At 42.5% G+C, this 27,685-nt stretch overlaps 1 protein-coding gene across 2 annotated transcripts in view; it reads right to left on the bottom strand.

Moving 5' to 3' along the window:
- Positions 1-27,685, bottom strand: part of atp2b3b (ATPase plasma membrane Ca2+ transporting 3b) — a gene marked incomplete at its 5' end in the record, with an annotated part of 80,060 nt that overhangs the window by 13,357 nt on the left and 39,018 nt on the right. The window contains 19 exons of one of the 2 annotated variants that reach the window (XM_080468666.1): positions 1,533-1,715; positions 4,284-4,391; positions 5,407-5,618; positions 10,037-10,250; positions 10,933-11,124; positions 12,166-12,272; positions 12,369-12,456; positions 13,583-13,762; positions 13,858-14,016; positions 17,285-17,360; positions 17,459-17,565; positions 19,744-19,878; positions 20,071-20,180; positions 20,397-20,529; positions 21,376-21,518; positions 21,816-21,887; positions 22,208-22,372; positions 23,448-23,489; positions 23,858-23,914. In XM_080468666.1, coding sequence (XP_080324792.1) covers positions 1,533-1,715; positions 4,284-4,391; positions 5,407-5,618; positions 10,037-10,250; positions 10,933-11,124; positions 12,166-12,272; positions 12,369-12,456; positions 13,583-13,762; positions 13,858-14,016; positions 17,285-17,360; positions 17,459-17,565; positions 19,744-19,878; positions 20,071-20,180; positions 20,397-20,529; positions 21,376-21,518; positions 21,816-21,887; positions 22,208-22,372; positions 23,448-23,489; positions 23,858-23,914 — 2,483 coding nt within the window. The remainder of the gene's footprint in view (positions 1-1,532; positions 1,716-4,283; positions 4,392-5,406; positions 5,619-10,036; positions 10,251-10,932; positions 11,125-12,165; positions 12,273-12,368; positions 12,457-13,582; positions 13,763-13,857; positions 14,017-17,284; positions 17,361-17,458; positions 17,566-19,743; positions 19,879-20,070; positions 20,181-20,396; positions 20,530-21,375; positions 21,519-21,815; positions 21,888-22,207; positions 22,373-23,447; positions 23,490-23,857; positions 23,915-27,685) is intronic. The other variant, XM_080468667.1, reaches the window with a different exon arrangement.

Genomic DNA, 27,685 nt, shown 5'->3' with positions numbered 1-27,685 from the left:
CAATATGAGAATCATCTGAATTCAGCATTACTGCAAACTACAGCAGCAACACCAGATACCAGACATTGTTACTATGTGGGCATCGACTTGTATTGAGCATGGCTTTAGCAGTAAAAGTAGTACAAATCTTTCAGTCTTGTAGGATATACTTCTGAAATACTTCTGCCAAAGAAAGTCCCCAATAACACACAGTATACACAAACGGTTGTATCCATTATTAGTTTAGTGTTTGTATGACGGATGCAGCAGCTATGGACGGCCACTGATCAGTCTAATGCTGACTGCTTCACACATTCATTCTGCCATCACAAAGTCCGACTCGATTTCAGTGAATCTGAAGCAGTAATATTCAGAACTTCATTTTATCTCCTGTTGATTCTAATGTCGAGTCTCTGTACCTTCATTATGAGAAAAGAAAGTAGTGGAATTGCAGTAGTTTCTGTGTATTCCTTTGTACAACTGACTCCACCACTTTGTCACTTTCTGTGTGAGAAGAAGGAAAAGCTCATTTACAGAATATTTTGGCTTCATTTTGTACGTCAGGAGGAAGCAAAGACACGTTGTTGATCTTTATATGCAGTCTGTGACACACACACACACACACACACACACACACACACACACACACACACACACACACACACACACACACACACACACACACACACACACACACACACACACACACACACACACACACACCAGTATTTATCGTCTCTCATGAACCTCAAGAGTTTCTAAAATACCACTTTAAAAAGAGCGCTTTTCTGAGGGTTTGAGTAGATCAGAGCTGTGTTGGAAAGAGGGAGAGAAGAAAGCTTGAATCATTACGTTTGGCACAGTTGAGAGAAAAACAGCACAGACAGGATTAAAAAAACTACGCGAGAACCGTCCAGATAGAATGTTGAAACTACTCTATAGATGAGTGGATGGTTTATAGACGGCCTCTTAGAGGAGCCCTGGGTCGAACTTCAGTGCAATCTAAATGTGTGGCTACAGATTGAAAGATTGTGGAAAAGCTTTTTTTTTTTTTGTCAATTTCAAGAGAGTAAGATAATCTACGGTGAAACTCACAGAAAAGAGAATAGTCAGTGAGTTTATTAGAAGCCACCATAGTAACTGCAGAAGCAGAAGGTTTACCGGAAGAGGACTCATGAAAACATGAAGGATCTGCTCAGAGGTAACGAAAACACAGTAACGTTTAAGAAAACACTACATTTCTGCTGGGAGATGCCTGAAGTTCTACCCAATGGTCCTTAAGAGGAGTTCTTTCTTTCCGAAAGTGTCTTCAGTTAGTTTGGAGAGGCCATGATGAAGGCAGTTTATTCAGGCAGCGTTAACAAGCTTCCTCTAAATTTCAGCATCAATCAGTGCAAACGGACGGACCGTGTGTTTTAGCAATGCTCGTAATTCACCTCCAACAAACTGCTCTTGTGTCATGGCCTGCTGAAGCTTCGGGCCGAGGTGTTTGTGTTTGTTCCTGCGAGAAACGTCGTGGTTACGGCGCTCCGGGCGTCCTGGGCCAACAGTACCTGGGTTTGAATACGGTTGAGGCCTCTGAACCAGAGGATCTGCCCCCGACGCAGTTCTCTCTCAGCACAGTCGATCTCCTCCTCGTCCTCCGCCATCTCCTCCCCTTCCTCCTCCCCGGGCTCCAGGCCAAGCCCCGCCTCCTTCAGACATGGCAGCCGCTCCGTCGGCACTGTTGCGATCACCTAGAAAACGCAAAGATGACACATTTCACTCTCTATCTATCTATCTATCTATCTATCTATCTATCTATCTATCTATCTATCTGTATGTGAAGTTGAATCTTAATGTGTAAAGAATGGATTTACGTCTAACTTTAATTAGACGCCACACGTCACCATAGTTAAAGTGATTATTCAAGTTTCTGGTGGCGGTGGAATCGAACCGTCGCATCGAGGGTCATTTTGTACCCAGAGTAGTGTAACTTCTTAAAGTGGTTAGTGGAGAGACGGGGAGGTTGTTTAAGAGCATTGAAGGCCAATTAGAGACTGAGAGACAGGCTGTGGGAGACTGAATATGAGCAATGAAGTTTGAAATGATGGCAGGAGGCCACCGACGGCTGAATATGAGACTCTACCGATTGAAGGATAGTTTGAAGTGAGAGCGAGGATTCCATCAAGCTGTTGTTGTGACGGTGATATTGCACGTGGAAGACGTGGAGCAGATCTGATATAAAGTGAGAACAGGAGGCTCAAGATCACATTCCATCGAGAGATGCTCGCCATTGAGAGCTGATAGAGGAATAGTTGCTGAAAGTGGACAGCTACAGAAAACTGAAATTATATATTTCAATGAGGTATTTGAAACATCGGCCATTGAATACCAAAATTCTAATAATTAAGATTGCTTTGAGAGATGCTGGATAAGGGAACCAGTCCAAGATGTTCACTGATCCTCACTTCCCATATCAGATATAAGCAGATTTAGATTGAAATGAGCTTTTTACAATATACGATTCACTTCATGTTCATTTTATTTTAATAAACTTTGCAACGTACCTAAACTTAATAAATCTCATATTTTTATTGTTTAAATACTGTAATATAGTTCAAAACAGTAAATTCAAGAGTATAGCTGTATAATCAGATGTCTTTGTGTTTTTCTGTATGAATCTGTGTATAAATAGGCAAAATGTTAAAAAAGAAAATAACATTTTTATGGTCACTAGACCTGTTTAGTATATATACTCGTACCACATCTTCGTGCATAAAGAAAAACTGTGATTGATTTTAACTCTGAGATCAGGAACATTTTGATGGATTATTACAAACTGAAGTGAGAGTACAGTTTGAAGTAAAATTGCTCATTGTCCTGCTGTACTGAAATAAGTGGAGTAATTTGAACTGGCACTGCACCTGGTGGTGGTCTGGCCACATCTGAGGGCTACTACCTGTAACTATAATACCTGAAATTCAATCAGAGTAGCAGTCATTCACTTTCTGTACAAGGAGCACATCTTTTGAGTTTATGACATGAAAGTGGCACCCGGCCAGCTCAGTTGGTAGAGCATGAGACTCGCAATCTCAGGGTAGTGGGTTCGTGTCCCACTCCGGGCACCACCTTCCTGTGGGCTCACCACCTGCAGGAAGGTTCTTAATCAGGTGCAATGTGATCTGGGTGATGGTGCTCAGACTGTCACCCCCACTAAGTGGAAGAAGATGGATGGACGTGAAAGTGGCTTTCAAAAGTGTTTATGCCCTTTGAACTTTTCCACATAAATGTACATGTATTTTATGTGATAGACCAACACAACATACTGCATACTTCTGAAGTGGAAGTAGAATGATTTTGCCTTATTTTTACAAATGAAAAACTGAAAGGAACATGCGGAGGAAGGTTCTCTGGTCAGAGGAGAGCAAAACTGAACTTTTTGAACTAATGTGAAACGGGAAACGAGCACTGCACATCACCCTGAACTCTACTGTGAAACATGGTGGCGGCAGCATCATGCTGCAGGGTTGCTGTTCTTCAGGACGGACAGGGAGGCTGCTCAGAGTTGATGGAAGATGGATGGAGACAAATACAGGACTGTCTTGGAGGAAAACCTGTTAAGAGTTTGCTAAAAAACTTGAGACTGTCGCAGGTTCAGATTCCAGCAGGACGACGACTCTAAACATCCTGCAGAGCTCCAATGGAAAAGTTTAGATCAAAGTATGTTCGTGTGTCAGAATGGACCCGTCAAAGTCCAGACATTCATCAAAATCTGTCCATCCAGTCTGACTGAGCTTCAGCTATTTTACAAAGAAGAATTTTCAAAAATGTCAGTCTCTGCAGGGGGCAGGAAGACTTTTGTACAACATATTTTCCTTTTTTTAAATTATACATATTTAAAAAAATCATGAATCATTTTACTGCCACTCCATGTTGTGTTATTCCATCACAAAACCCTAATAAAACACATTTACATTTGTGTCTGTTACACTTAAAATGTGGAAAGGTTCATGGGGTATCCATGCTTTTGCAAGTCACTGCATACTACATATTAAAATCAGATGAACTAATTTTTTTAAGCACCGTTGTGCTAATTGGAGGGTAAACTGATCAGCTGGCAGCTTTTTCTGAACTACCATTCTCACGTTTTGATTGTGATAAGCCCGGATTGTTTCCCCTGTCAGTTTCAGAACAGCACGCATCAGAAGTCTTATCTAAGCCGATGTGAAAATGTTTCCTTGGCCTCACCTCAGGGGACACGAGGCCTGCCAGCCTACACTTGCTCAGTGTGGTTTGACTCAGCAGGCTGAAGAGCTGCTTACCTGCCCCCAGAGCAGCTCTCCAACCCCCACAAACAGACACCAGAGCCACTGCTCCATGTTGAGAGGGGCGCAGCTGAAGGGCTTCCCTCCCCACTGCACGATGACGATCTGCAGCACAAACACAACAAGGACAGGATTACACACACACGCAGGCACGCACGCACGCACGCACGCACGCACGCACGCACGCACGCACGCACGCACGCACGCACACACACACACACACACACAGGCACGCACGCACGCACGTACGCACGCACGCACGCACGCACGCACACACACACACACACACAGCAGCTTTAAACTCAGCTGCATTCCTCCGGTCTTATCGTATTTTCATACAATAAATACAGTCTTTATTGTATATATTCTGCTGGATATAAAATAAAGTCACCCAAGAACAATGTGAAAGCCTGGTGGAGAGCATGCCAAGACACATGACAGCTGTGATTAAAAATCAGGGCTATTCCACCAAATATTGATTTCTGAACTCTTCCTAAGTTAAAACATTAGTATTGTGTCGTTTTAAACTGAATATGATCTTGTTTTCTTCGCATTATTTGAGGTCTGAAAACATTGCATCTTTTTTGTTATTTTGATCATTTGTCATTTTCTGCAAATAAATGCTCTAAATGAGAATAGTTTTATTTGGAATTTGGGAGAAATTTTGTCAGTAGTTTATAGAATTAAATTTTTTTTTTCATTTTACACAAACACATACCTAGAAGTAGTAAAATCAGAGAAACTGATAATTTTGCAGTGGTCCCTTAATTTTTTCCAGAGCTGTATATATACATATCTTAACTAACCCTTAACTTAAGTTAACTTAACTCTCTTTTATTAATAAAACAGTTAAGCTGTGCAGCGGCTGAATCTGGCCTAATTTTGGTTCCACTACTGCGAGTTTAGATGTTTTACGAAAGTTTCACGATGCATCAGACCTCTGCTCATTTGCATAAACGTGACTGGATTCTAATTCATGCAAATGAGCAGATATCTAACCTGACGAGAAGATGTGTAGTCAAACTTCATCGCAGTCTTCTGACTCTCTTTCCTTCTGTTTCCAGTCTGCGACTCGGAAGTGTGAATTCACATCAAAAGCTCAGTGAAGAGTTTTCCTGACCTGCACGGCGAAGGTTCCCAGGACGATGGAGCAGAAGATGGGGTTGGCGAAGATGCCGTCAAACACGTTCCTCTCTCCGTGGATCTTGCGGGCGTTGATCTCGTTGAAAAGCTGCATGAGGACGAAGGTGTTGAAGATGATGGTGTAGTGCTCGGACGGCGGGGAGTGGAGGGGGGCGTTACGACCGCTGTCGATGTTGAAGATGCGTTCACCTATAGGAAAAAGGAACATAATGGATTTCTGAACATCTAAATATTTTTTTGCTGCAGTGGTTAGTGCTCTCGCCTCACAGCGAGAAGGTCCTGATTCAAATCCAGCCGAAAAACTTTCTGTGTGGAGTTTGATGTTTTCCCTCAAGAGGATTAATGTGACAAAATGAAAAAAATCAGGTTTATCTGTAAAAAAACTAAATTGAGGCAGGATGTTTACTGCAAAATGGATAAAACCACCAATTTGTGAGTGGCATGAAACATCTTTGAACTTGACAGAAAATCATTGAGAACCACAGGCCTTTAAAATTACATTATTTAATGGGTACAAGCAACGACAATTGGTCTTTACATGACAACAAATGCAAACAAGCCATTTTTCAAATAAAAAAAATAGCACAAACATCCCATTGGCAGGTCCCCTCTCTCACACAAGTTCTCAAATGACATCATACGACACACTGTGACGATCTCAAAAACTGTTATTTATCTTGTGTATGTAAACCTGCACATACAACACTGAACAGGAGAGCAATCACAACAACTCAAGTTGCTGCAAGAACAAATAATAAAGGCTCAAGTCAACATTAACGACCCCAGAAATCTGAAATCCCAAAATATTTGGATTTAAATACTCAAAAAACTGAAGACAAATTCTAATAAATAAAATGTTGCGCTAAAAGCAGCAGCTGTGCAGCGTTTGTGACGTCAGCGAACTCATAGAGCTGCAAAGAGGAAAAACTTTAACGTTTTATTATTTCCAAAAGCTGATGCTGTATGTCTGCCGGCAAATCACAGTGTGGTTTGAGAGTGGGACGGTCATCAGCTTGTTGGCAGCAGCAGCCTCCCCGATCATCTCAGCTTTTAAAGTTTAGAGTTGCCAGTCAGTGACACGATAGATGGGTCCATTCCTGCATCTGTAGCGCATTTTCTACTCTCTTGAAATAATTCAGTGGCTTTCCAACCAGCTGTGGACGTTTGGTTTCGAGATGCCGCCGGGGTTTTGAAGGATTCAGCGTTAATCCTCAGTGACTCAACACAGTGGGCTGTAGGCTTTGCCTCACCACCTCCGTTCACAAAGCGTAACTTAATGAAGTCAGGGTTGTATTTGCGGACATATTTCACCTTTGAGGAGGGGGTGGCACCACTGTCATCCTCTTTCTTTCATTTTAAAAAGTTCTTCATCACTTTAATAAAAAGTTTTGGCCTGGCTTCTTCTTCTGATGCTTATTGGAGCGTGTTCAACAACTGAATGATGCATAACTGCCCCAAGTGGTGGGAGGCGGCATTGCGGCCCCGCAGGAGCAGAACTGAACTTTTTCCGCGTCCCAGTATCTGGTTCGCACGGCCCATTCTTGGGCCACAAGCCAATGGTTGAGGATCACTGGTCTAGATGAACTCAGACTCCCTCATGTCATCAGTCTGAAGTGAAAACACAGATTCCCCTTGAATCAGTTGTTGTGACATTATTTATTTGTTCACACATCTGCAAATCAACCTGTTCCAGCCATTTTTAGTTTATTTCTTATTTATTAAAGTTTTTTTCTTTGAAATGAGCCTGGAGATGAAAGAGAAGTACCCATGAGGTTTCCATGGGATAGAGCTTTTCTTCAGCTTTTAAATTAGGTTTTATTTGTGTTGATACATGGACTAGCAAGCGAGCTCCGAATTTCTTTTGTAGATTTTCTAGCCTGGGATGTATATGTTTAGCACCAGCGGTGGCGCTGTAGGCACGTCGTGTCACTTTAAGATTTTTTTTGTCATGTAATAGCCGCCATCTTGGAATTCAATTGGAGGAGGCCATCTTGGATTTTTAGCTGGAGAACACACTTTTCTTAAATCGCATATTCTGAACATCATTTGTGCCAAATTTGCCACTATCCACTGAGCAACAGTGGTCCAAATCACACCTTTAAGATAAAGAGGATAGGAGTCTTACCTGGCATGAAAGAGGTTTGGGTTGGATTCCAGGTGTGGTCACATTTTTTTTTCATTGCGTCACATCATCCAGAGGTCTTGTTTGGACGTTTATATGACTTCCAGACAGGACCGCCATGCAATATCCAGGAAAGACGTAAAAAAAACCCCCTTTCATTCTGGCTTCCCTGAAGACGTCTTCTGAGGGAATTGAAATGACGTCTGAAAGACGTGATTTGGACCACTGTTGCTCAGTGAGTTGTACCACCAAGTGAAAGATTCTGATAGAATATTGACTTAATTTGCACCACTATTTAATAAAGTCAATCTCAATGAGTCATATATGGTGATGCAAATGTCTTTTTAAAAGAACTCAACTCAGTCTTTGTTGATTCAAACTCAGTGCAGGTTGTATGTGAAGACTGTAAAATAACCAGAACTACTGACATAATGTACCGTGGTTTTATAAATCTAATCCAAACATATAATTTAATAAAACTTACAGAATGTCATTTGGGTATGTTTACCTGAAAGTTAAAGTGAAGCTAAAGTCTATTCTCTCATGAATGTCCAGGGTAATTCCTCTTTAACGAGTCCTCTTAAAATGTGTGAAGATACCAAACTGCACATTTTTAGTTATCCTCTGATTCTAAAAGAAGGGTGCTGTTAGGATGGGACGAAGTATAGAAATATACAGTAAGATTTGATCCATATAAGGACATCTTATAAATAGTAGTCACTGTAGTTTAAATTGAGAGTTCTGGGGTATATCATAATTTTTATCAAAAAAGCACAAAACAAAAATCCAAGAAAGACAGTAACATTATATTTAACACTCATTTCTGGTTGTTGCTCAGTAAATTGACACGGATACTCATTGAAAGCAAAGCTATATGAAAGATGCCGGCAGCATTTAGATGAATTACGGAGGCGACCACAGTAGTACCAAGTTTGTGTCAGAGCGAGCCGTGAACCCACGAGCAGACTAATGACCGATGCTGTGAAAAAAAGCAGTCAAAATGCCGGCTTAACTACACAGGGAAGGAGGGGAGAGGACAGGTGCTGCGCAAGAGACTGACTGAAAAGTCAACTGCATAATTGGAAACGTGAGGTGAGACACACAGGCCATGTTCACACGTACTCGAGTTTAAAAAAAAAGAAGATATTTCCTCCTCTACGTTTACAAACAAAAATCTTAATTGACACTGACGCCCATATACACCTGCTTCAGAGCTACCATGAGCAGCCAAACCTGTAGGGGGCGGTGTAACGAGAAGCAGCAAGTCATGATAGCCAATCAGAATCCTGGATTCTGGAAAGAAATGCAACGTCACGAATTGCAACGTGATTCTCCGCCTGTACTCCTTTAGATACAATTGGAGATATGGAGTTTTCTAAATCTCCACTGCGACCAGAGTTTTCAGGAATCATTGTTTTGTGGAGACTCGTAGTTGCGTTTGTGAGTAAATGTAAGGCCCAAACGCAGAGAAATATCGCTATGGAACAATTGGAAATGACGTCGTAAAGACATGATTTGGACCGCTCTTTGCTCAGTGGGTACTGAAAATATCTAACCAGACAAAAATGCTAAACTGTATTTTAAATGAATACATAGAAAACATTAATAAATAAATACAGAAATAAGTAAAAAAAAAAAGCAACTAAAACAGCAACAATGGCTCAAACAGGGGAAACTGTTCAATGGCTAAATGGCTTTTTACACAGCGAACTGTGGTAAAACACACCAAATCTAAAACGGTCAATAACCTGGAAACTAATAAAATGTTCTGAATTATTGCTGTGAAAATCTGCAGACTCAACATAAACTACAGTTTGTGTCATATAAATGAGCTGTGTTATCTTCATTTTGAAGGTTAAACATGTTTTGTAGCTCCACGCGAATTTCATTTGGTGAAATCGAGCAAAAACCCCTTCAATTGTTTCAGTTCTAAATGTTACGGACCCTGAAGTGAGGGGTACAAGAGCCCTTCGAACCACCGGCGTGGAGAGGAAGCAAAGGCCTGAGTAAAGCGTGTCAGCTGGGTGAGGACAAATAAAAGAGCGAGGGAGAGGACAAGTCTTCCCCGGATGGCCTCATCATTGTCCTGAGGTTCCAAAAAGAAAAGAAAAACAACGGCCACTCAAGAAATAATTTGAATTTTAAACTTCGGTCTCTAAAGTGTTGTACTTCAACTTATTTTGGACACAACATATTCTGAGCATGTGGTGTTTCGCTGCGACTGCCTCCATGGCTGCTTCTTTATAAAGTTCACTTGCTAATTGTCACGGTGGAAACTGAAGATACAGTCCAGACGAGTGAGTCAGTGAAGCATTAATCTAGTCCACAAAATAAGCTCATCTAATCATGTGTTACTCCACAAGCAGATAAAGTGTGTGTGTGTGTGTGTGTGTGTGTGTGTGTGTGTGTGTGTGTGTGTGTGTGTGTGTGTGTGTGTGTGTGTGTGTGTGTGTGTGTGTGTGTGTGCGTGTGTGTGTGTGTGTACCTATGAACAGCAGGGTGAAGATGATGACCAGCTGGTACACTCCATGTCCCAGGATGTTCTTCATCATGGTCAGTGAGATGAGCGGGTTGTTGCGGCCGTAGGGTTTCCGTAGCAACAGGGCCTCGGTGGGGGGCTCGGTGGCGAGGGCCAGGGAAGCAAATGTGTCCATGATCAGATTCACCCACAACATCTGCACGGCCTTCAGAGGGGAGTCCTGCAGGGGGAGGGTGGTGTCACACATCACGTCCGCTTCACTGACCCAACCTGAGGTTTCTACTAATAAACAACAGAAAGGTTTCCCTGATTTTCTGGTTCAGTTTGTCTGCAAGACCTTCGCTCGTCGAGACTGACAATGAGAACAGCCTTTCATTTTTAAACGTGCGAATCAAGATGGACAAAGCTGGGGAGGTGAAAATGGGCATTCACTGTAAAATCTCTAAAAATGACTGTTTATTACTGATAGAAAGAGAAGCCCTGGACAGGTGGTCAGTTCAACAGAGGTTTAGTATCCATCCATTAACACATCCATCCATCCATCCATCCATCCAGTGGGTGAATATATATATATATATATATATATATATATATATATATGATTAATTAATGATTAATTAATAATTTTTTGCTACCATAGGTTCTTATCCTTGCAGACATGAAAGTTTCCACATGTCAGGTCTTCTCTTGTTATAAAAACTTGGTGCATAAATGCACAAAAAGCATTTCACCGTTTGCTTTGTCTAAGCAGATCTGAGGTGAGCGACGTTTACAGAACTGACATCCGCGCGTGTGTGTGTGTGTGTGTGTGTGTGTGTGTGTGTGTGTGTGTGTGTGTGTGTGTGTGTGTGTGTGTGTGTGTGTGTGTGTGTGTGTGTGTGTGTGTGTCCGCAGCTGTCCACCTGAGTGATGCAGGCCCCAGTGAAGGCCACGATGACAGCCACGACATTGACCGTCAGCTGGAACTGGAGGAACTTGGAGATGCTATCGTAGACATTTCGTCCCCACATCACCGCCTTCACGATGCTGCTGAAGTTGTCATCAGTCAGGATGATGTCGGACGCCTCTTTGGCCACGTCCGTCCCCGCGATGCCCTGACCAACATTAAGAAGGAGTGAGGAGGAGATGGAGAAGGTGACCTGATTCACAGCAAACCTGTCCGGAGTAGTGTTGTCTCAATGTAACAATGGGACAGACTCATTCCCTCAACACCTGTTTTACTGCAATAAAAGACATCATGTCTCCATAGAAGGAGAAAGAATGGACAGAAAATCACACTGCACCAGCCTTGTTTTGACCGTTATTTAAAATTTCTCAATGTTTCTTGAATTATTTATTCATTTTATGTATTCAGAGGGTGATTTGTGGAGAAAGCAAAGAGATTACAGCTCCACTAAATCTGGTGAATCTAATTCAAACCCTGCACTTCCTCCTCCTTCATTCTTACTTGTGCGAATGTCTAACGGGCAATTCAGAGATACTAGAAATTGTTCTTCACACTGAAGCCGCGGAAGGTGACAAGAGAAGGAAATCCATCCAAAGGGAAAGTTTTAAATGGAAATCAGGGTGTTTTATATAAAGCTCAGGGAGGACTGCAGCTGTTTCTTTTATTTAGATTCAATTCTTTCATAACTGGTGCTTTTTACTTTTACTCTAGTAAAGTTGAATTAGCACTTTTCTTTTTTTTTAAAGACCACTTAAGTAGAAAACGTGACTAATTTTGGCCACCGTGGAAGAAAATATCAAGCATTTGTTTGCATTTTGGCTGAATAGTAGTTTCCCTGTAAGACCACTGTCCCTGAGACTGATCCAGACACAATAAAATGTATCTGTGAACAGTTTCTATTGAAAGCTTTTACTTCTCTCTACATAACCTCCAATAGGTGTGACATCTGGAACAAATTCTATCATTTTAATTTGTCTACTTTGTATTAAGATGAACAAAAGCATGTAGCTGTGAATCCTACTGTACATTTATTTTTGTTTTATTTGAAAAAAAAAGAAGTCTGTCTGTGTTCATGATAAATCAGAGACTGCATTAATTTATTGAGAAAGGCAGCGCAAGAGAGATAATCCATCCAACGATAAGAGCAGTTCTGAAGGATTTAGACAGCGAGATGAAGATGAATGGTTACCATGGCGAAGCCCACGTCGGCCTTCTTCAGGGCCGGCCCGTCATTGGTTCCATCGCCTGTCACAGCGACGACCTGCCTCTGTTCCAAGACGGTGCTGTCGATGATGCCTGCACACCGACAGGAAGGAACAGTGTGATTTATGACTTTCAGTGTCTCCTTGAAGTGGATTTTTCTGCTCGCTGGTTTCTAACCTGGACACTCACCTTTGACCAGAGTGTGTTTGTCGGTGGGCGAGGACCGAGCCAGAACGCGCAGTTTGGGCCAGATTTTGTCGATACGCTCCTGTTCAATCTGTCCGAGAGAAAAAGAAGAGGAGTTAATCACCAGACTTTTCTTTGACCGGATGTCACCTAACGTAAAGCATGAGAGGTTCAAAGCTCATATGCAGCCTCTCTTTCACTAAATCTTAAATGTCACGTGTGTCCACTTAACAGCCTTAATTTAAATCAACTCAATTTACCAAAATAAAACAGCTTTATAGAACTTTTTATATCTATTATAAGCAGGAAAACACACTTTATCACACTTATTAATTAAAGACTTGCTATTTCCATTATAAATCCATGTATTGTTTTTCTCTGTATTTGGTCCCAGGAGCCCCCTTCTCTCTAACGTGGGTACCTGAGCTCGACCATCGACCCAAGGCAGATCTCTGAACGATACTTAAGGTTACCCATCTATATTTGGTCATTTCACATTTATTTCTAAGTTCACTTTACAAAAAAAAAAAAAAAAAAAAACAACCTTAAAAGTAGAAAAAGAAAAATGCTCCAACGGCAAATAAAACCAAGTGTTTAATTAACTTAATTCAAGTGCAAACAAAAGGGAGCATGACTCGCTGTTAGAGCAGTAAGTGGGAATGATATACTAGTGTTTCATTTAGCAAAGGTTTGTAGTTCCTGAAGCATCCATCAGTGTGGGGAGTTAAGGGCTTCAACCTGGAACCCGCAAACTTCAAACTTCAGGTTCTCAGCTTTTTCACCCTGGAGGTTACCAACTGACCCTAATAGAGGTAAAATGATCAAATCAAAGCTGAAAGCTCAGTGTGAGTGACAGTAAAGTTTTTTAAGCTACAAAATCTGCATTTTCTCTCTTTTATTTGGTTTCAGAGCCTTGAAGTGTCGGATATCACAGGAAGTACGTTGGTATTCTGAATGTTGTTGGTCACATGTTGTTATTGTAAAAACAAGAAGGACCCAGGGAGAGGTGAACTTCAAAAATATGCCATCCCCGCAGCGCTCTGTTGTATAACACAAGTAATTTTCTTCTGCTAATTAAACTGACAAAACTACACGGAGGCATGTACTGCCACCATATCTCAGTTTATCTTTATTGCAGAGAGAAAACTTGCAGCGACTTTCTTGAAAGAGCCACGTGAGCCGACGATGTGCTTAACCCACTTAAGACTGAAGCGTACCTCTCCTTTCTCGTTCCTGATTCGCCGGTTGAAGTCTTTGCCCTCTAGACAAATAAAGTCATCTCCAGGGTGGATGATGCCACATTTAGCAGCGATGGCCCGGGCTGTGTTAATGTTATCACCAGTCACCATCCGCACCGTGATGCCTGCGCGCTGACACTTACGGATGGCCTCGGGCACCTGGCAGAGACGGGGGAACGTGCACAGACTTTTAATACGTTGCCGTACTGGTTCCTTATGTTTCGGGCTGCAGACGCCCGGGCCGGCGCTCCTACCTCGGGCCGCACGGGGTCCTCGATCCCGACCACAGTGAGGCAGGTCAGCTCCGTCACGATCTCGGCCTCGTTCTCCCAGTCCGGCTCTGGATTGCTGGCCAGGTCGCGGTACGCGATGCAGATGGTCCTCAGGCCCTCGCACGCCATCGGCTCGATCACCTGCCAATCAAAACCTCGATTCAATGCTTCATCAGGAATAATGTGACTGAATCACACTGCGTCACATGTGACATTACCACAAAATGCACGTGCAACTCATATTAACCCCCTTCCATTCGCTTTAAACTGTGTACCCATTTTCATTTTCATGCTCAAGTTAAATGTTTTATCCACAGTTAACCACAGAGCTAAAATCTAATGATGGAAAGTGGTGTATTGTGCCCTTTTTAACTTACATTTTTAATTTAAATTCAGTTTCAATTGACAACATAGTTGCCTCAAGGCACTTTTACAGAGAAACATGCAACTATTCCACAATCACATCAGGAGGTAGTGAAATAAAAACAAAAACAACAAGTATAACAAATGACTGCTTTTAAACTACAGTTTCTACTTCACACACTAGCAGGTGAGGAATTCTGGAGAAAACGTAACCTTGAAAGTTATCTGCTGCTTGCAACAGTATTGAGTTTGTTGAAGCAGAAAAATGGACCAGAAAGAATCAAGAATCATCATCATAATATTGCATCGGTCCCAATTCAGAAGAAGCTTTTAATTCCTCGGAAACAGGCTTGACAATATGTGGTGGTCTTAAATCTGGGGTCTGATACTCGGAGTTCTGTCAGATGGACACCATGAAGGGTGACTTCATCAAGCGGTTAACAAGCTTTAGGAGAGCAGTTACGCTGTTAAACATGTTCCGGGTGTTACGTTCAGACGAGTTCAGCAAACTGTTCTCAGATTTACTGCCACTTCTTTTCAGCTCTACAGCAGTCTCAGCTCCACACCCAGATGCTTCACTTAAATCAACTCAATCAACAAGTGGAAGGATGAACTAGATAATCTTTGCACTGTTTAGGAAGCAGGATGACTGTAGATGTTATAGGTGAGTTCAATCTGTGGTAATCTGGCCTCATTTGAAACGTATTCTTGAAGGAAAGTGTCAATGAAGGAATGTATTGGAGCTTGTTAGCTGGGAATAAAAATAGTTTTGGCGATGAACTATGTTACTTTTATCTATTGCCGCTATAAGTAGATGTCTAGAGTCACCAGAGTGACATTATTGTTTTTATTTGTATGCTCTTCATGTGTCACTGCAACGTTGATTTCAAAATCCTTCCTGTATTTTCACAAAGCTGAATCACTTCTTGAAATTTTTTTGTGAATTACTACACATGTCTATTTTGGTCTGACACTTCAGGTAATTTTTGAAGAATTAATTTCCAGGAAAGAAAAAAAGTGTACTTACATTCATATTTTGGACGAAACAACTGACATGATCTTGTTATAATATGATGCGACACATCAGTGAACCTGCTGCTATCATTTCTTTTTTTTTTTTACATTTTGCTGCCATCAGATTCAACGTGAGCAAACATTTGTAATGCAAGGACACGTGTTATTATCTCGACCTAAAACCAGGGTAGAATAAACACACATCTTTGCATTCTGCACACATTTCAAGCTACTTTTTCAGACCCAGACTGGAGGGGGGCTGTGATGCTCAGCCATGTGGCTGCAGGGTGAAGACCTCCAGACCTTCTGCAGTCAGCAGAAGAGAGACAATGTGACATAAAGCCGAGGCGGCAGAAAGCTGCCACGATGCAAACTGAACAAGTGAGCTGAAATAAAGTTGCGCAAGAAGCCGAGTTGTTTTTGTTTTTTTTCTCTCACGGCACAGTCTGCTTGTCATGAGGTCAGCCAGCGTGTGGAACAAACATTTATCCGCTGAATAATGAGGCTGATCTATCCAGATCATTCTAACACATGGAGAACGTAATGAGTCTGCTAATGCCGATACTACAGGTGGTCACGATACACAGTCGCTACAGTCGTGTACAGGCGAGATACAGCCTACGACCACTTCTGATTCCACCGCTGCTTCCTTGATTGCTGAGAACAAAACTAGTCCTTGCTCAGGGCCCGATCACACACGTGGAAGCTGATCAACACGCAGAACGGAAAAATCGCGTTTGACAGACACAAGATAGCACACGCTCTTTATTGAGTGCATTTGGCTTGATAATTATGGGATGTCAGATCTGTGTTTCCAACAACAGAGACTGTTGTGCTGAGAGACATTTCCTCAGCTGGCTTCTTATGACCTCTTTGTGTGGACTTTATGCCATATTTTGTGTGTTGAACCCCTTCTTCGGCGTCACACTCATTTCTGAATCTCTGCTGTTGCTTTTATTTTTCCCACAGCTTTGACTTTCTTCCAGATCATCTCCTTTATTGCACCTGGTTTTCCGGTTTATTTCCTCTGAATATGTCTGTTTAATCACCGTATGGGAAATGCAAGCAAACAAACAGGGAAACCATTTCAAATGACCACTCTCATATAAAGAGGAGCTCATGCAACGTCAAAGCTTTAAATACTGTTTGCACGTCAGTCATGGGATTATTCTCACCTGCGAAATGCTGACAAACCAAAAGTGCAATCTGTTAGAATGAACATATAATTTAGCTCTCTGTGGAGGATTTTAGTGAAGTCTGGTTGGACTGAGTGATTTTGAAGATTGAGTGAAACTTCCTGTGTTTTAAAATTGAAAGAGATTTTTCCTCAGTGGATGATCCAGGCATTGACTGGTGTTTGTTGAAAGATACCACTGTGAAAATAAAAGTATTCTGCGTATGAAGCCTGCAACCAGTGCACCTGTGACATTTAGAGTGGTCTTACATTTCAATTGATTTATATTACACGATTACATTAATTGCATCGGTTTTTACTAAAACAAACACTTGCCAATCTCTCTATTCTCACTTACATGGATTAACTGCCGGTATTATAATAACATCTGTAGTCGGTACCCACCAATGGAGGTCGGTTCCAGTGTGTGCTCTACCAAACACTACAAACTCTACCGCGACTCTGCGGTATTAATGGAAAAGAATCTGACAACTGGAGGCTGAAACCAATGTTCAAGTGAAGAAAACGATGGCGATTCTACTCGTTTGGATGCCAATTTTCAAAAGCCATTCAAATTATTTTGAGCAGTTTGACGACTCGGATCATAGACACTTCTAAAAACATGCTACAAAGCTGGCATGTTCATGCTAAAAGATAACAAAGATGTCAGAACTTCAAACACAGCTGGTTCGAGTGGCACAACGGCATATTTGCCCTCAAAAGGACAATAAAGTCGGACGGTGGCACATAACAGGAGTGCCAGTCAGGGGAAACAGTGATAAAGGTTGTTGGGGTCTTCCATATTTATTTGACAAAGACAATCTAAAATAGGTTCACTGAAGACACGACGAGCCTCACCTGTTTGACCATCTCGTCTCTGTCACGTGGGCGGAAACTGCGTGGCTCCCCGTTGGAGTCTTGAATGTAGCTACACCTGGAGCCAGACAGGACGGATAAAGAGTTCAACCAAGATTGAAACCAATGTAATCTATATATTGATCAAGTGTCTCCACATTCTATCTCATCCCTTACTTTTTCAGCAGGATCTCAGAGGCTCCTTTGCTGTAGAGGCGGAAGGAACCATCGGGAAGCTTGATCACCGTACTCATGGATTTACGCACTGAGTTGAAGGTATAAACCTGGAAGAGAGTGAAAGAGTGAGGGTGAGGATGACGTACCATTACCATTTCATCAGTTTGTTGTGCAGATGTCTGAAATTACATTTTATAAAAGTCTGGTCAGTTCAGTTCAGGTCAGGTCAGGTCAGGTCAGGTCAGTTCAGGTCCTGAAGGTAAACTTCAGGAGATGTTCTGGAGACACTACAGGAGTGTTTTGAGGCGATACACTGGCAGGCACTCTGTGAGCCAGACGGCAAAGAAATTGACGGCCTCACGGAGTGCATCATGGGAAACGTCACCTTCTGTCGGGACACCATCGTACCAACTAGGACTTTCCTTAGTGGTGACGATAACAAAGGAAATCAAAGCCGCCCTAAACAAAACCTTTAAGGTGACGAGCCGGTGAGAAAAGTACTGGAGGATCTCAAGACAAAACTCAGGAGGCGAAGGAGAGATATATGAGGAAGTTGCAGTGGAAGCTCAAGCAGAACAACACAAGAGACGTCTGGAGTGGCATGAGGACCATCACAGGCTACAGAGTGACTACCAACACGGGGTTGGATGGAACTATAGACAGGGCTAATGAACTCAATCTGTTCTTTAATAGAGTTGATATTGAGAAACCTCCTGCATTGTTCTTGTTCCAAAGACAACAAGTCCCTGTGGATCTAAAGGACTACAGACCAGTAGTGCTGAGGTCCCACATCTGAAAGACTCTAGAAGAGGCCGATTGTCAAGCCTCACCTGGACCCCCTCCAGTCATCTTCATGCTCAACCCCATCTACGCCCACCTGGATAGACCAACCAGCACTGTGTCAGTCATGTTCTTTGACTTCCCCAGTCCCTTCAACACATCAGGCTGAGTATAAAGCCATTGTGGAGAACTATCTGGAGCTCATTGTGACAAAGTGCAAAGAGCTGGTGGTGGACCTGACGAGGAACAGGGTGTGACTATTCTATTCTATATCCATCTTCTCCCGCTTATCCGTTTCCCAGGGGTGACCGTCTGAGCACCGTCACCCAAATCACATTGCACCAATGAAGAACCTTCGTGCAGGTGGTGAGCCCACGGGAAGGTGGCGCCCAGCATGGGACATGAACCCACTACCTTGAGATTGCGAGTCTCATGCTCTACCGACTGGGCTCGCCGGGGGCTTCCATTCTATTCTATTCTATTCTATTCTATTCTATTCTATTCTACTGCTGTTTCACTGTATATTCTGACTCCTTTATATCAAAACCAGCCAACCTGCCACAGTTGGAGCAGCAGCATCGTGGATCATATTACACAGACTGGCCCTCACCCTCAATCTACATCACTGATCCTGTTGCAGGTTCAAGTCTTTTCACTCTTTGGACCCCTTTGGGTAATTAATGACCCCTGCGGACTGGGAACCTCCGACACCGCTACAGTTTATGAGATGCTCTGACCCAGATTTCCAGCCATCCTAATTTGGTCCTCGTCAAATTCAATCAAATCCTTATGTATGTCAGTTTTCTCAAACATCAACTTGGGATACAAAATGTTCTCTTGCTGCCTAATATATCCCACCTACTAACAGATTCATAATAAGGAGATTAAGTGTTATTCACTTAATTACGTTGCTGGGACTTTGACATTCTTGACAAAAAAAAATAAGAAAACTGGGATAAATCCACAGCAGCATCCAGAAAGCCAACAAGGTACATACAGCTGCAGGGGTGGTGGACTGTTTTGCTTGAGAACATATTCCAGATAATCATATGATCGCAGCAGGTTTAAAGCTCCACACCTACTGTTCTTCGTTTCAAAGGTCTGGTTACTCAAACAGAAAGGTTCCTAACATAAACACTCCATGGAGAGCTGCAACACTCCATTAGTCTGCCAGCTCAGACTAAATAGCTCGACTACTTTTAGAAATAAAACTAGGTACGAGATATTTCATGTCGATGTCAACGTTTATGGAAGTTTGAGTTTATGTTTACAGATTTCTGTTTTTCTGGGGTCAAGACTTACAGTTCAGTTTGACAGGCTCCTAGTGGAGCTTTGTGATGTCAAACGTACCAGTGAACTGAGGCATTAGGTCAACTCATTGCTACGTTGTGAAGTCACGGATCAAACATATCCATGGTTCAGGTTCAAATAAACGCAGCATTTTAGCTTCCCGTTGAAGTCCTACATGAAAAGGGTAAGGCTGGTCGTGGTGCCCAGTTGCCTACCTTGTACAGCCTCTCCTCGGGGATCTGCTCCCTGACTGGAGCGTAGTCCCGCTGCAAGTCCAAGACAAATCCCAGCAGGCCACACTCCGTCTTGTTGCCCACCTGCTTAGCCAGACCCCCCTCCACGTCAGGCGGCTGGCAGGGAGACAGTTAGAGGCACGTCGGAGTGATAGTATGGGGATAGAGGAGTAGGAGTTTCATGTAAGAAGAGAGAAGGATTCGCAGGGAGAAGACAGAAAGAAAATGATGGCATTAAAACAAAAGGATTGATTTAGAGTTGGCAAACAAGGATGAATTTCTACCAATCAGAGGTATTTCTGTACTCACTAAGATCTTGGAGGTGTAGGCACTGTTGATGGCGATAGCGTTGACTAACAGATCCAGTGTCTGAGGGTTGATCTGTCCGGGGTCTGGGACCAAACGATGGTGCACGTCACCTGGAAACGACATATCACTTTAAAACGTGACAACAACATTCCCTGTACCCTGAATGAACACAATCTATTCTTTATGCAATCTATTTTTAGTCCTCAGTGAGACACGCTTCCCAGTAAAACGTAACAGGGCCCGTTTAAGATCACCACTGAAAAAAAAAATGCAGCAATGTGGAATGTAACTGCGTTTTCTTGGCGTTTAAAGTATTTTCCCCTCACCGATGTAACTCTGCACGACCGTCATGCGGTTGGTGGTGAGTGTGCCGGTCTTGTCGGAGCAGATGGCCGTGGCGTTGCCCATCGTTTCACACGCGTCCAGGTGCCGTACAAGGTTGTTATCCTTCATCATTTTCTACACATGGCAGAGTGAAGGAGAACAGAGGGAGGAGCGTGGGGCAGGGGAGGGGGTGGGTGGAGATCGGAGGAATGATGATGGATAGAAGGAGAGCAGAATAGCACCGAGAACTGAAGGAAACTGGTTGGAGGCAGGAAGCGTTCAGGAACTGTTAAACCTAAAAACATACCTGAGCAACAAACATGGTGCTTAATAACTAATAGGAATTATTCATCAATATAATACTTTAAAATGTTACTGTAGATCTCCACCTGGCCACCATAACAAACTGGTAGTTGACTGTATGAGTATTTATGAGTTATAACACCTGATGAAACTATTAAAGAACTTCACTTCTCAAACAAGGTGGATCACAGAAAAAACAAACAAAAAAAAAAAAAACTGCGGTCAACCAAGAATGTCAGACTGAAAGAAACACTAGATGAGAGGTGATTTTTGTGAGCCAGCTCATCTCCAGTCAGTGGCCCTGCAGTTGCTGAGGTTTTCCTATATGTGGACCCTCAATGATAAACGTTTGAACTACCACGGTGTGGCTGCAGTTCCTGAATTGTCCACCAGGTTTGCATCATTTTGTTAACATTCGCAGATGGAACTGAACATTGTTGGCTTGTTTTTTTTATTATTTGGTAAAACTCTTCTGGATGTGTCACATTCATCTGTAATGAAGGACACAGTCACTTCAGCTGGAGCTAGATTAAATTTTTTGTTAGACAGAAACAGTGAGGGAGAAACACGATATTTCCTCTCCTTCACTCAGTGCTGAAAATGACACATTTCCACATCTCATGTCTGAATGCATTATCCAGTCATCCACTGAAGAAGAAGAAGGGGGTGGGGGGATACCTTGACAGAGTAAGCCAGAGAGATAGTGACAGCCAGAGGAAGACCCTCCGGGACAGCCACCACCAGCACCGTCACTCCAATGATGAAGAACTTGACAAAGTACTGGATGTAGACCGGAGTGCACTCTGTCATCCACGTGCGACCTGCAACGCACACACACATACACAGACACACACATCAATTCAATTTCAATAATGACTGAGACTGTGGCTGAACTCGGTATCGAACTGACATTTTAAATGCAACACAGTCGATGTCAAAATTGTGAATTTAATTTCAGTAAGATTACAAAACTTGAAGTACTTAAAGAACAACATAATAAGAGTTATGAGAATATTGATAATCCACGACTTCCGCTCCCGGGCGTGAGTGAAACCGAGATCCAGGGAGGAAGGAGCATTAGCAGCACCAGCATGTTGGGAGGTTGTATGCACACAAACCTTCAACGACGAAGGTGTTGATGACGAAGTACAGCACCAGAATGATGACGGTGATGGCAGACATCACCAAACCTGTGAGAGGAACAAACACAGATATCTGAGTCAGTCCAACAGGTTTCAACCCTTTTTTTATTTAGATCTGCAGGAGTCCAGTAAAATCGAATAACTTCTTGAAATCAATAGTTTGATTTAATTTTCATTCAGGTTTTGTGGTAACAAACATTCAGGGAGAAGCTGAAGATCCACCGAACCACTTACAGAGACCACGGGGATGCAGTTTGTTTCCTTTAAATCCTTTTTATCCCTCTCTCACTCACGAAAGCTCTTCAATAAAATGCTTTATCTCAATTGTAATCACTATCAAAACATGGAAGCCACGTTATTCTGCGTACCCGCTTTGCCAATCTGAACAGCTAGTTTGGTAAGCTTTCCCTGCAACACGCTCTTCTCTTTCTTTGTGACGTTGGTCTTCTTCTTCTCTCGGTCCTCCACCTCTCCGCCCTCCGCACTCTTTAACGGCTGCATCTCCATTGCCACTCCTTCGTCCTTCTTCTTGGCTGAAAGACACAAACAGCACAGGAAAAAAAAAAAGTCTTGAAGAAACATCTGGACATAAAGTCACTGCAACAAAAACATTTTGAACTGTGATTGTCATGTGTCATTTAATCACATCAGCTTGTGTATGGTATAATATTATGAAAATATAATTATTTCAATAAGGGAAAATGAAGACTACATTGGGTCACATGTATGTAAATGACCGGATGTGTACAATTAAATTTAACCCGCAAAATAATGTTCAAGTATTGTATTTGCAGAAACTGGAGAAATTAGTTGTTTCTAGTGACTGTGTGACAACTTATATATCTTCTTCATAATGAGAGGTACCACATACTATCCAATCAAATAGTACAAAACCCAGTTGAGAGCCTGTACTAAACTGGTTTTGCTTGTTTTCTCCAAGGAAAAAAAGTATTGCAAATTTAAATTTAACATGCGCGAAGGAGTAAGCTTGTATACATTCTCAGATTTCATACATAAATACTATTAATTTACTCTTAAGGTTGAATTTTTAAATACAATTCTCTCTCTTACACTTGTACTTTATTCATCACAGTGAGTGTTTTCTGTATCCGTATTTTCCTAGACTGGTTTTACATTTCTGGGTTATTTCTGGGCTTTTTAAAATAGAATAATGATGGGTGGCCACTCCTGACCTGTGCCCACCTCAAGCCCACCACTTATGTAAATAAATATGTAATGCATTTTCGATACTGGTGAATTTAGTTTCTCCCACTCACAATTAAAATCATAATTTCTTTTTAACATAAAAGCTGATTATGTACAAGTGAAAGGACAGCAGAAGATGATGTTTGAAAATACTGTTTGAGTAAAAAAATGTGCTTATTTATTCTTGAATATGAAGGTAATATGAGTGTTTTCACAGGAGAGTACCAGTTACTGTAATTCACAGTTTACTGAAGGCCCAATGTTTGTAAGTATATATAATCCAATATTTGAAATGAAAAGAAGTACTTAAACACTGAAGTAACCCTTGTTTCATTTAAGTTTCAGACGAAAGACACGTTCCCATCAGCTTCAAATACACACACACACACGTTAAGTTAGTACCTTTGTTCTGATTGTTCTCCACCGCTCCGTCGGGCTGTTTTCCTGAGGGAAAAAAAAAAAAAATGGGGAGAGTCATTTAGGCGTGGAGGTGACACCGAAGAAAGAAGGGTTTATGAAAAGGTGGAGCACAATAGTCTCCATCAGCTCGTCATCTTTCTCATGTTGGGACAGCCACACACTTCCAGAGACCACACAGAAACAATACTGAAGGGAGGAACGAGAAGGTATGCATATCCTCATACACTGGGTCAGGAGACTGAGGTCCATCATCATCATCATCATCATCATCATCATCATCATCATCATCATCATCATCATCATCATCACTTTCACTGCACTCGGTACACGGTGGAGTCTATTCACTGGCTGAGGAAAGGATTCGGGGGGCAGACAACTTAGTGCTCACATACCATTGGTGACTGTGTTGTGACTGGCCTCTGTGGAGATGGGACACTGAGTACTGTCCTCTGTTGGGGGGGGTGTGTGAGGAGGGGAGGTTTTTTTGGGGGGGTGGGGCAAAAAAGGGAGGAACAAAAGAGAGCAAAAAGGGAAAAGTAAAAACCTCAGGAAGTCAATGGGTGTGTAGCACAGACTGTGTGTGTGTGTGTGTGTGTGTGTGTGTGTGTGTGTGTGTGTGTGTGTGTGTGTGTGTGTGTGTGTGTGTGCGTGTGTGTGTGTGCGTGCGTGTGTGTGTGTGTGTGTGTGTGTGTGTGTGTGTGTGTGTGTGTGTGTGTGTGTGTGTCCTTCCTCTGACGGTACGAGAGCAGCCAAAACATCATGAAGGGACCAGAGTCCGTACAGTGACTGTAGCAGTGTTTTTATTGACTCGTGTCAGTAAAAAAAAGAAAGCGAGATTAATAAAAGCTTAAAATTCAGTGCGTTGTAAACTATTAAACACCCATATGTGTGAAAAGTGTAAGGCAGTTATGCTGAGCGGTGGTTTGGAGAAAGAGCCCTCTGAACGCAGGCTCAGCAGTTTGATCCCTGCCTCCACATGTCCCACGAGTCCTTGGGCGTCACACGGCGCAGTCACTCACTGACAGAGGCTGATGAACATGGTGCACGGCGGCAGGTCTTCCCTCTGCCTTTGATTCAAAATGCTGCAGTGGGAGCTGACAGGAAGCGGCGGGACTGATCAGATCAGGCTTCAAATTGCTTTTATTTCATTGACTCCTGGTCATAATAATTCTTCTCACAAAGTCTTAAACAAGCAGGCACCATTGTGTCCTAAAAGACTGCTGGTGCCATAGTACTCCAGCAGAACACGTTCTAGAGCCTTTTATCTCAAAATAAATGTCACTATGAACAAGATGATTTGAAACTTTAACCACTGAGGAAGGTTATACAAGAGCTCAGTGATCAATCTCCTCTGATTGAACCTCACACTGTCTCTGCTTTTAAAACCTTCATGTTCGATCAAGCTTACAGTCCAGGGTGGCCATTTTCCCCCAAATATTGGGAAAAATAAAAATATAGATTCAGCTTCTTCACTTTAAGCTGCATTACTCAGATCCTCAAGTAGGACGCATCAGAAAAAAACTTTGTGCCATGTGTATGCAATATAATCTCTCCACTGGAACAATGAACAACCTCGTAAATATCAACCTGCACCTGATCGTAGCCGCTGCTAACGCTGCGAACCACACCAAGGCTAGTGTGACATCGTTTACCCTGAGACACTGTGATCTGAGAAGACAGCACAGCTCATCACCACAATAACCTCAAAGATTGGCTTCACTTCACGTTTTGAAGCTTTGAAGGCTCCAGGAAGTTTCTGGAAGAGTACGCGCTGCAGGGACAATGCTAAATGCTAAATGCTAATTCGGAACCTCCAACTACAGTAGGCTTTATAATTTGATAAGGATTCAAAGGTCTCTTGATCAAAATTTTCATTTAGTGGACAGAGAAGTTATTTTGCAGTCAATACCTCAGGGTGAATAATATTTGTGTGGCTGCAATGGAATTCTTTAGGACTGAATACAAACGCAAATATATCCTCACAAATATCTGTAGTGCATACAAATTTCATAACAGTCATGTAAATAACATTTCCACACTCAAACATGAAAAACTAAATAGCCCCAAATTCATCTTTTTCCATTTGTTTTATCAGCAATACTGCAGCCAGGGGGTGATCCACGTAATCTGGCCTGCAGTGTGTTAAAGATAAGAAGAATTTTCGGGCCACTGAAGAAAAAAAAAAGTTCCGAGGCTAAAAAAACAACAAAAAACCTTCGTGGCCTCAGAAAAAGTCGAAAATCAAAGTCAAGATTTTTTTTTTTCATGGTGGAAAAAAAAGTCCATCCATCCAGATGCCGCCACGTGTCACTGCTTCCTCAAAATGCATATCAGGCGGTTTAATGAAGTGATGAAAAGATGCTTCAGAACAGAATGTAGCTCATAAACAAGGTGCCGTTATCATCAGTATCAGGACTAGAAGAGGTGGAGCAGCCTGCTGCCTTGTTCCGTCGCGGAAGTTCGTCGAGTACGAAGGACAAAGGCACGAATCCCGGGCTGCTTATTTAAATGTGTTATTATTAATCGAGGAAATCCTGTGTAAAATCACACGTCCATAAGCAGTGAGCAACCCCATATAGTCAGAATTAAGTGATTTAATGTGAATTCACATCTACGGGCAAATGATGAGGGATGGACAGACGTCTCTCCGTGGAAAAAAAAAATCTCCACTTTGATTTTTTCTGAGGCCACGGAGGGTTTTTTTTTTTTTTTTTTAGTCTCCGAATTTTTTTTTTTCTTCAGTGGCCCTAAAACTCTTCTGTATAAAGATGAGTGTACAGAGCAAAGAAAAAAATAATAATGTGAAAGTAAAGGACAGAATGAAGAGAAAGTAAACCCCCAAGCCAAAGTCACATCGCACAAGGAAAAACTAACAAGTTCTGGCATTTGTCGACGCCTCATGAATAATGTAGTTGCTCCAGTAAATGGCGGTCTAATTGATCGAGGCCAACGAGGACGCAGTACATCCCGGGACACGACCCACACTTTGGGAACGGAACATGCAAGCTTGGCAAGAGTCTTTATTTCCTGAAACAAGCAACAAAATTGCTAATTTGTTGCTCATTTTTGCATTTCAGGATGACACTTTGGGTTTTTTCACCCCACAGCAGTAACATTCACATTCCCTTGCAGCATGAAGCGCAGTGGTTGGAGGCATGGATGAGTGCGTCGGTAACGACATCATCCTTAAGTGCTTGGGAAAGTACATGCAGCCTCTGTTGTCTGCAGCTCTGCTCTGACTGCAGGGCCCCTCCAAAACAAATTTGAGCACAGACTAATGCTTCATGCGTTGACCAACCAACACTCTTCCCTGAATCGCTCCGGCTCGCCTCGCTCTCCCAGCTCTTTCGATGATTGATTCAATCTGCAGCCTCTCTCTCCCTCTCTCTCTCGCTCTCTCTCTCTCTCTCTCGCTCTCTCTTGCTCTCTCTCTCTCTCCCTGTCAGCTGATAAACAGAGGGGTAATGGGAAGTGAAAAAGCAATGGCAACGAGGGAAAAGTAAAAGATCTTAGGGTGAATGAGCAAGAGAATCAGCAAAAATAAATAGAGAGAGAGTGAGAGAGAGAGAGAGAGAGAGAGAGAGAGAGAGAGAGAGAGAGAAAGAGAAAGAGAAAAGGAACATGAGACAGGGCAGAAAGGAAGACACATGAGGAGAGAGAGGATGAAGAAGATGTGGGCTAAATTATCTATGAGGTTAAACTGGTGTGTTTCCTGTTGAAGCTCTTATCTGACTACACCCACACACACACACACACACACACACACACACACACACACACACACACACACACACACACACACACACGCACACACACACACACACACACACACACACACACACACAAGCACACACAGACACACCCGCTGCAGTGTGTGGTGAGCATGTAGGATTATGCAACAGCTGGACCCCCTGAGTGCAGACGTGTAACAGGACCCCGAAGAGACGGCGCCACAGAACCAGGATGGAGCTGCATCAATTGTAGCGTTTCGCCTCTTTGAGGCTGTTTGTGTCTGTTGGTTTCTGTTGGAGGTTGTTTTGTGTCTGTGGTTGTTTAGCGGGTGTTGGAGGTTGTTTTGTGTCTGTGGTTGTTTAGCGGGTGTTGGTGGCTGTTTTGTGTCTGTGGTTGTTTAGCGGGTGTTGGAGGTTGTTTTGTGTCTGTGGTTGTTTAGCGGGTGTTGGTGGCTGTTTTGTGTCTGTGGTTGTTTAGCGGGTGTTGGA

Source organism: Lipophrys pholis (genome assembly GCF_963383615.2).
Source record: "Lipophrys pholis genome assembly, chromosome: 8".
NCBI classification, from domain to species: Eukaryota; Metazoa; Chordata; class Actinopteri; order Blenniiformes; family Blenniidae; genus Lipophrys; species Lipophrys pholis.
The sequence above is the reverse complement of the archived record's forward strand: the minus strand, read 5'-3'. Positions and strand labels throughout refer to the sequence as shown.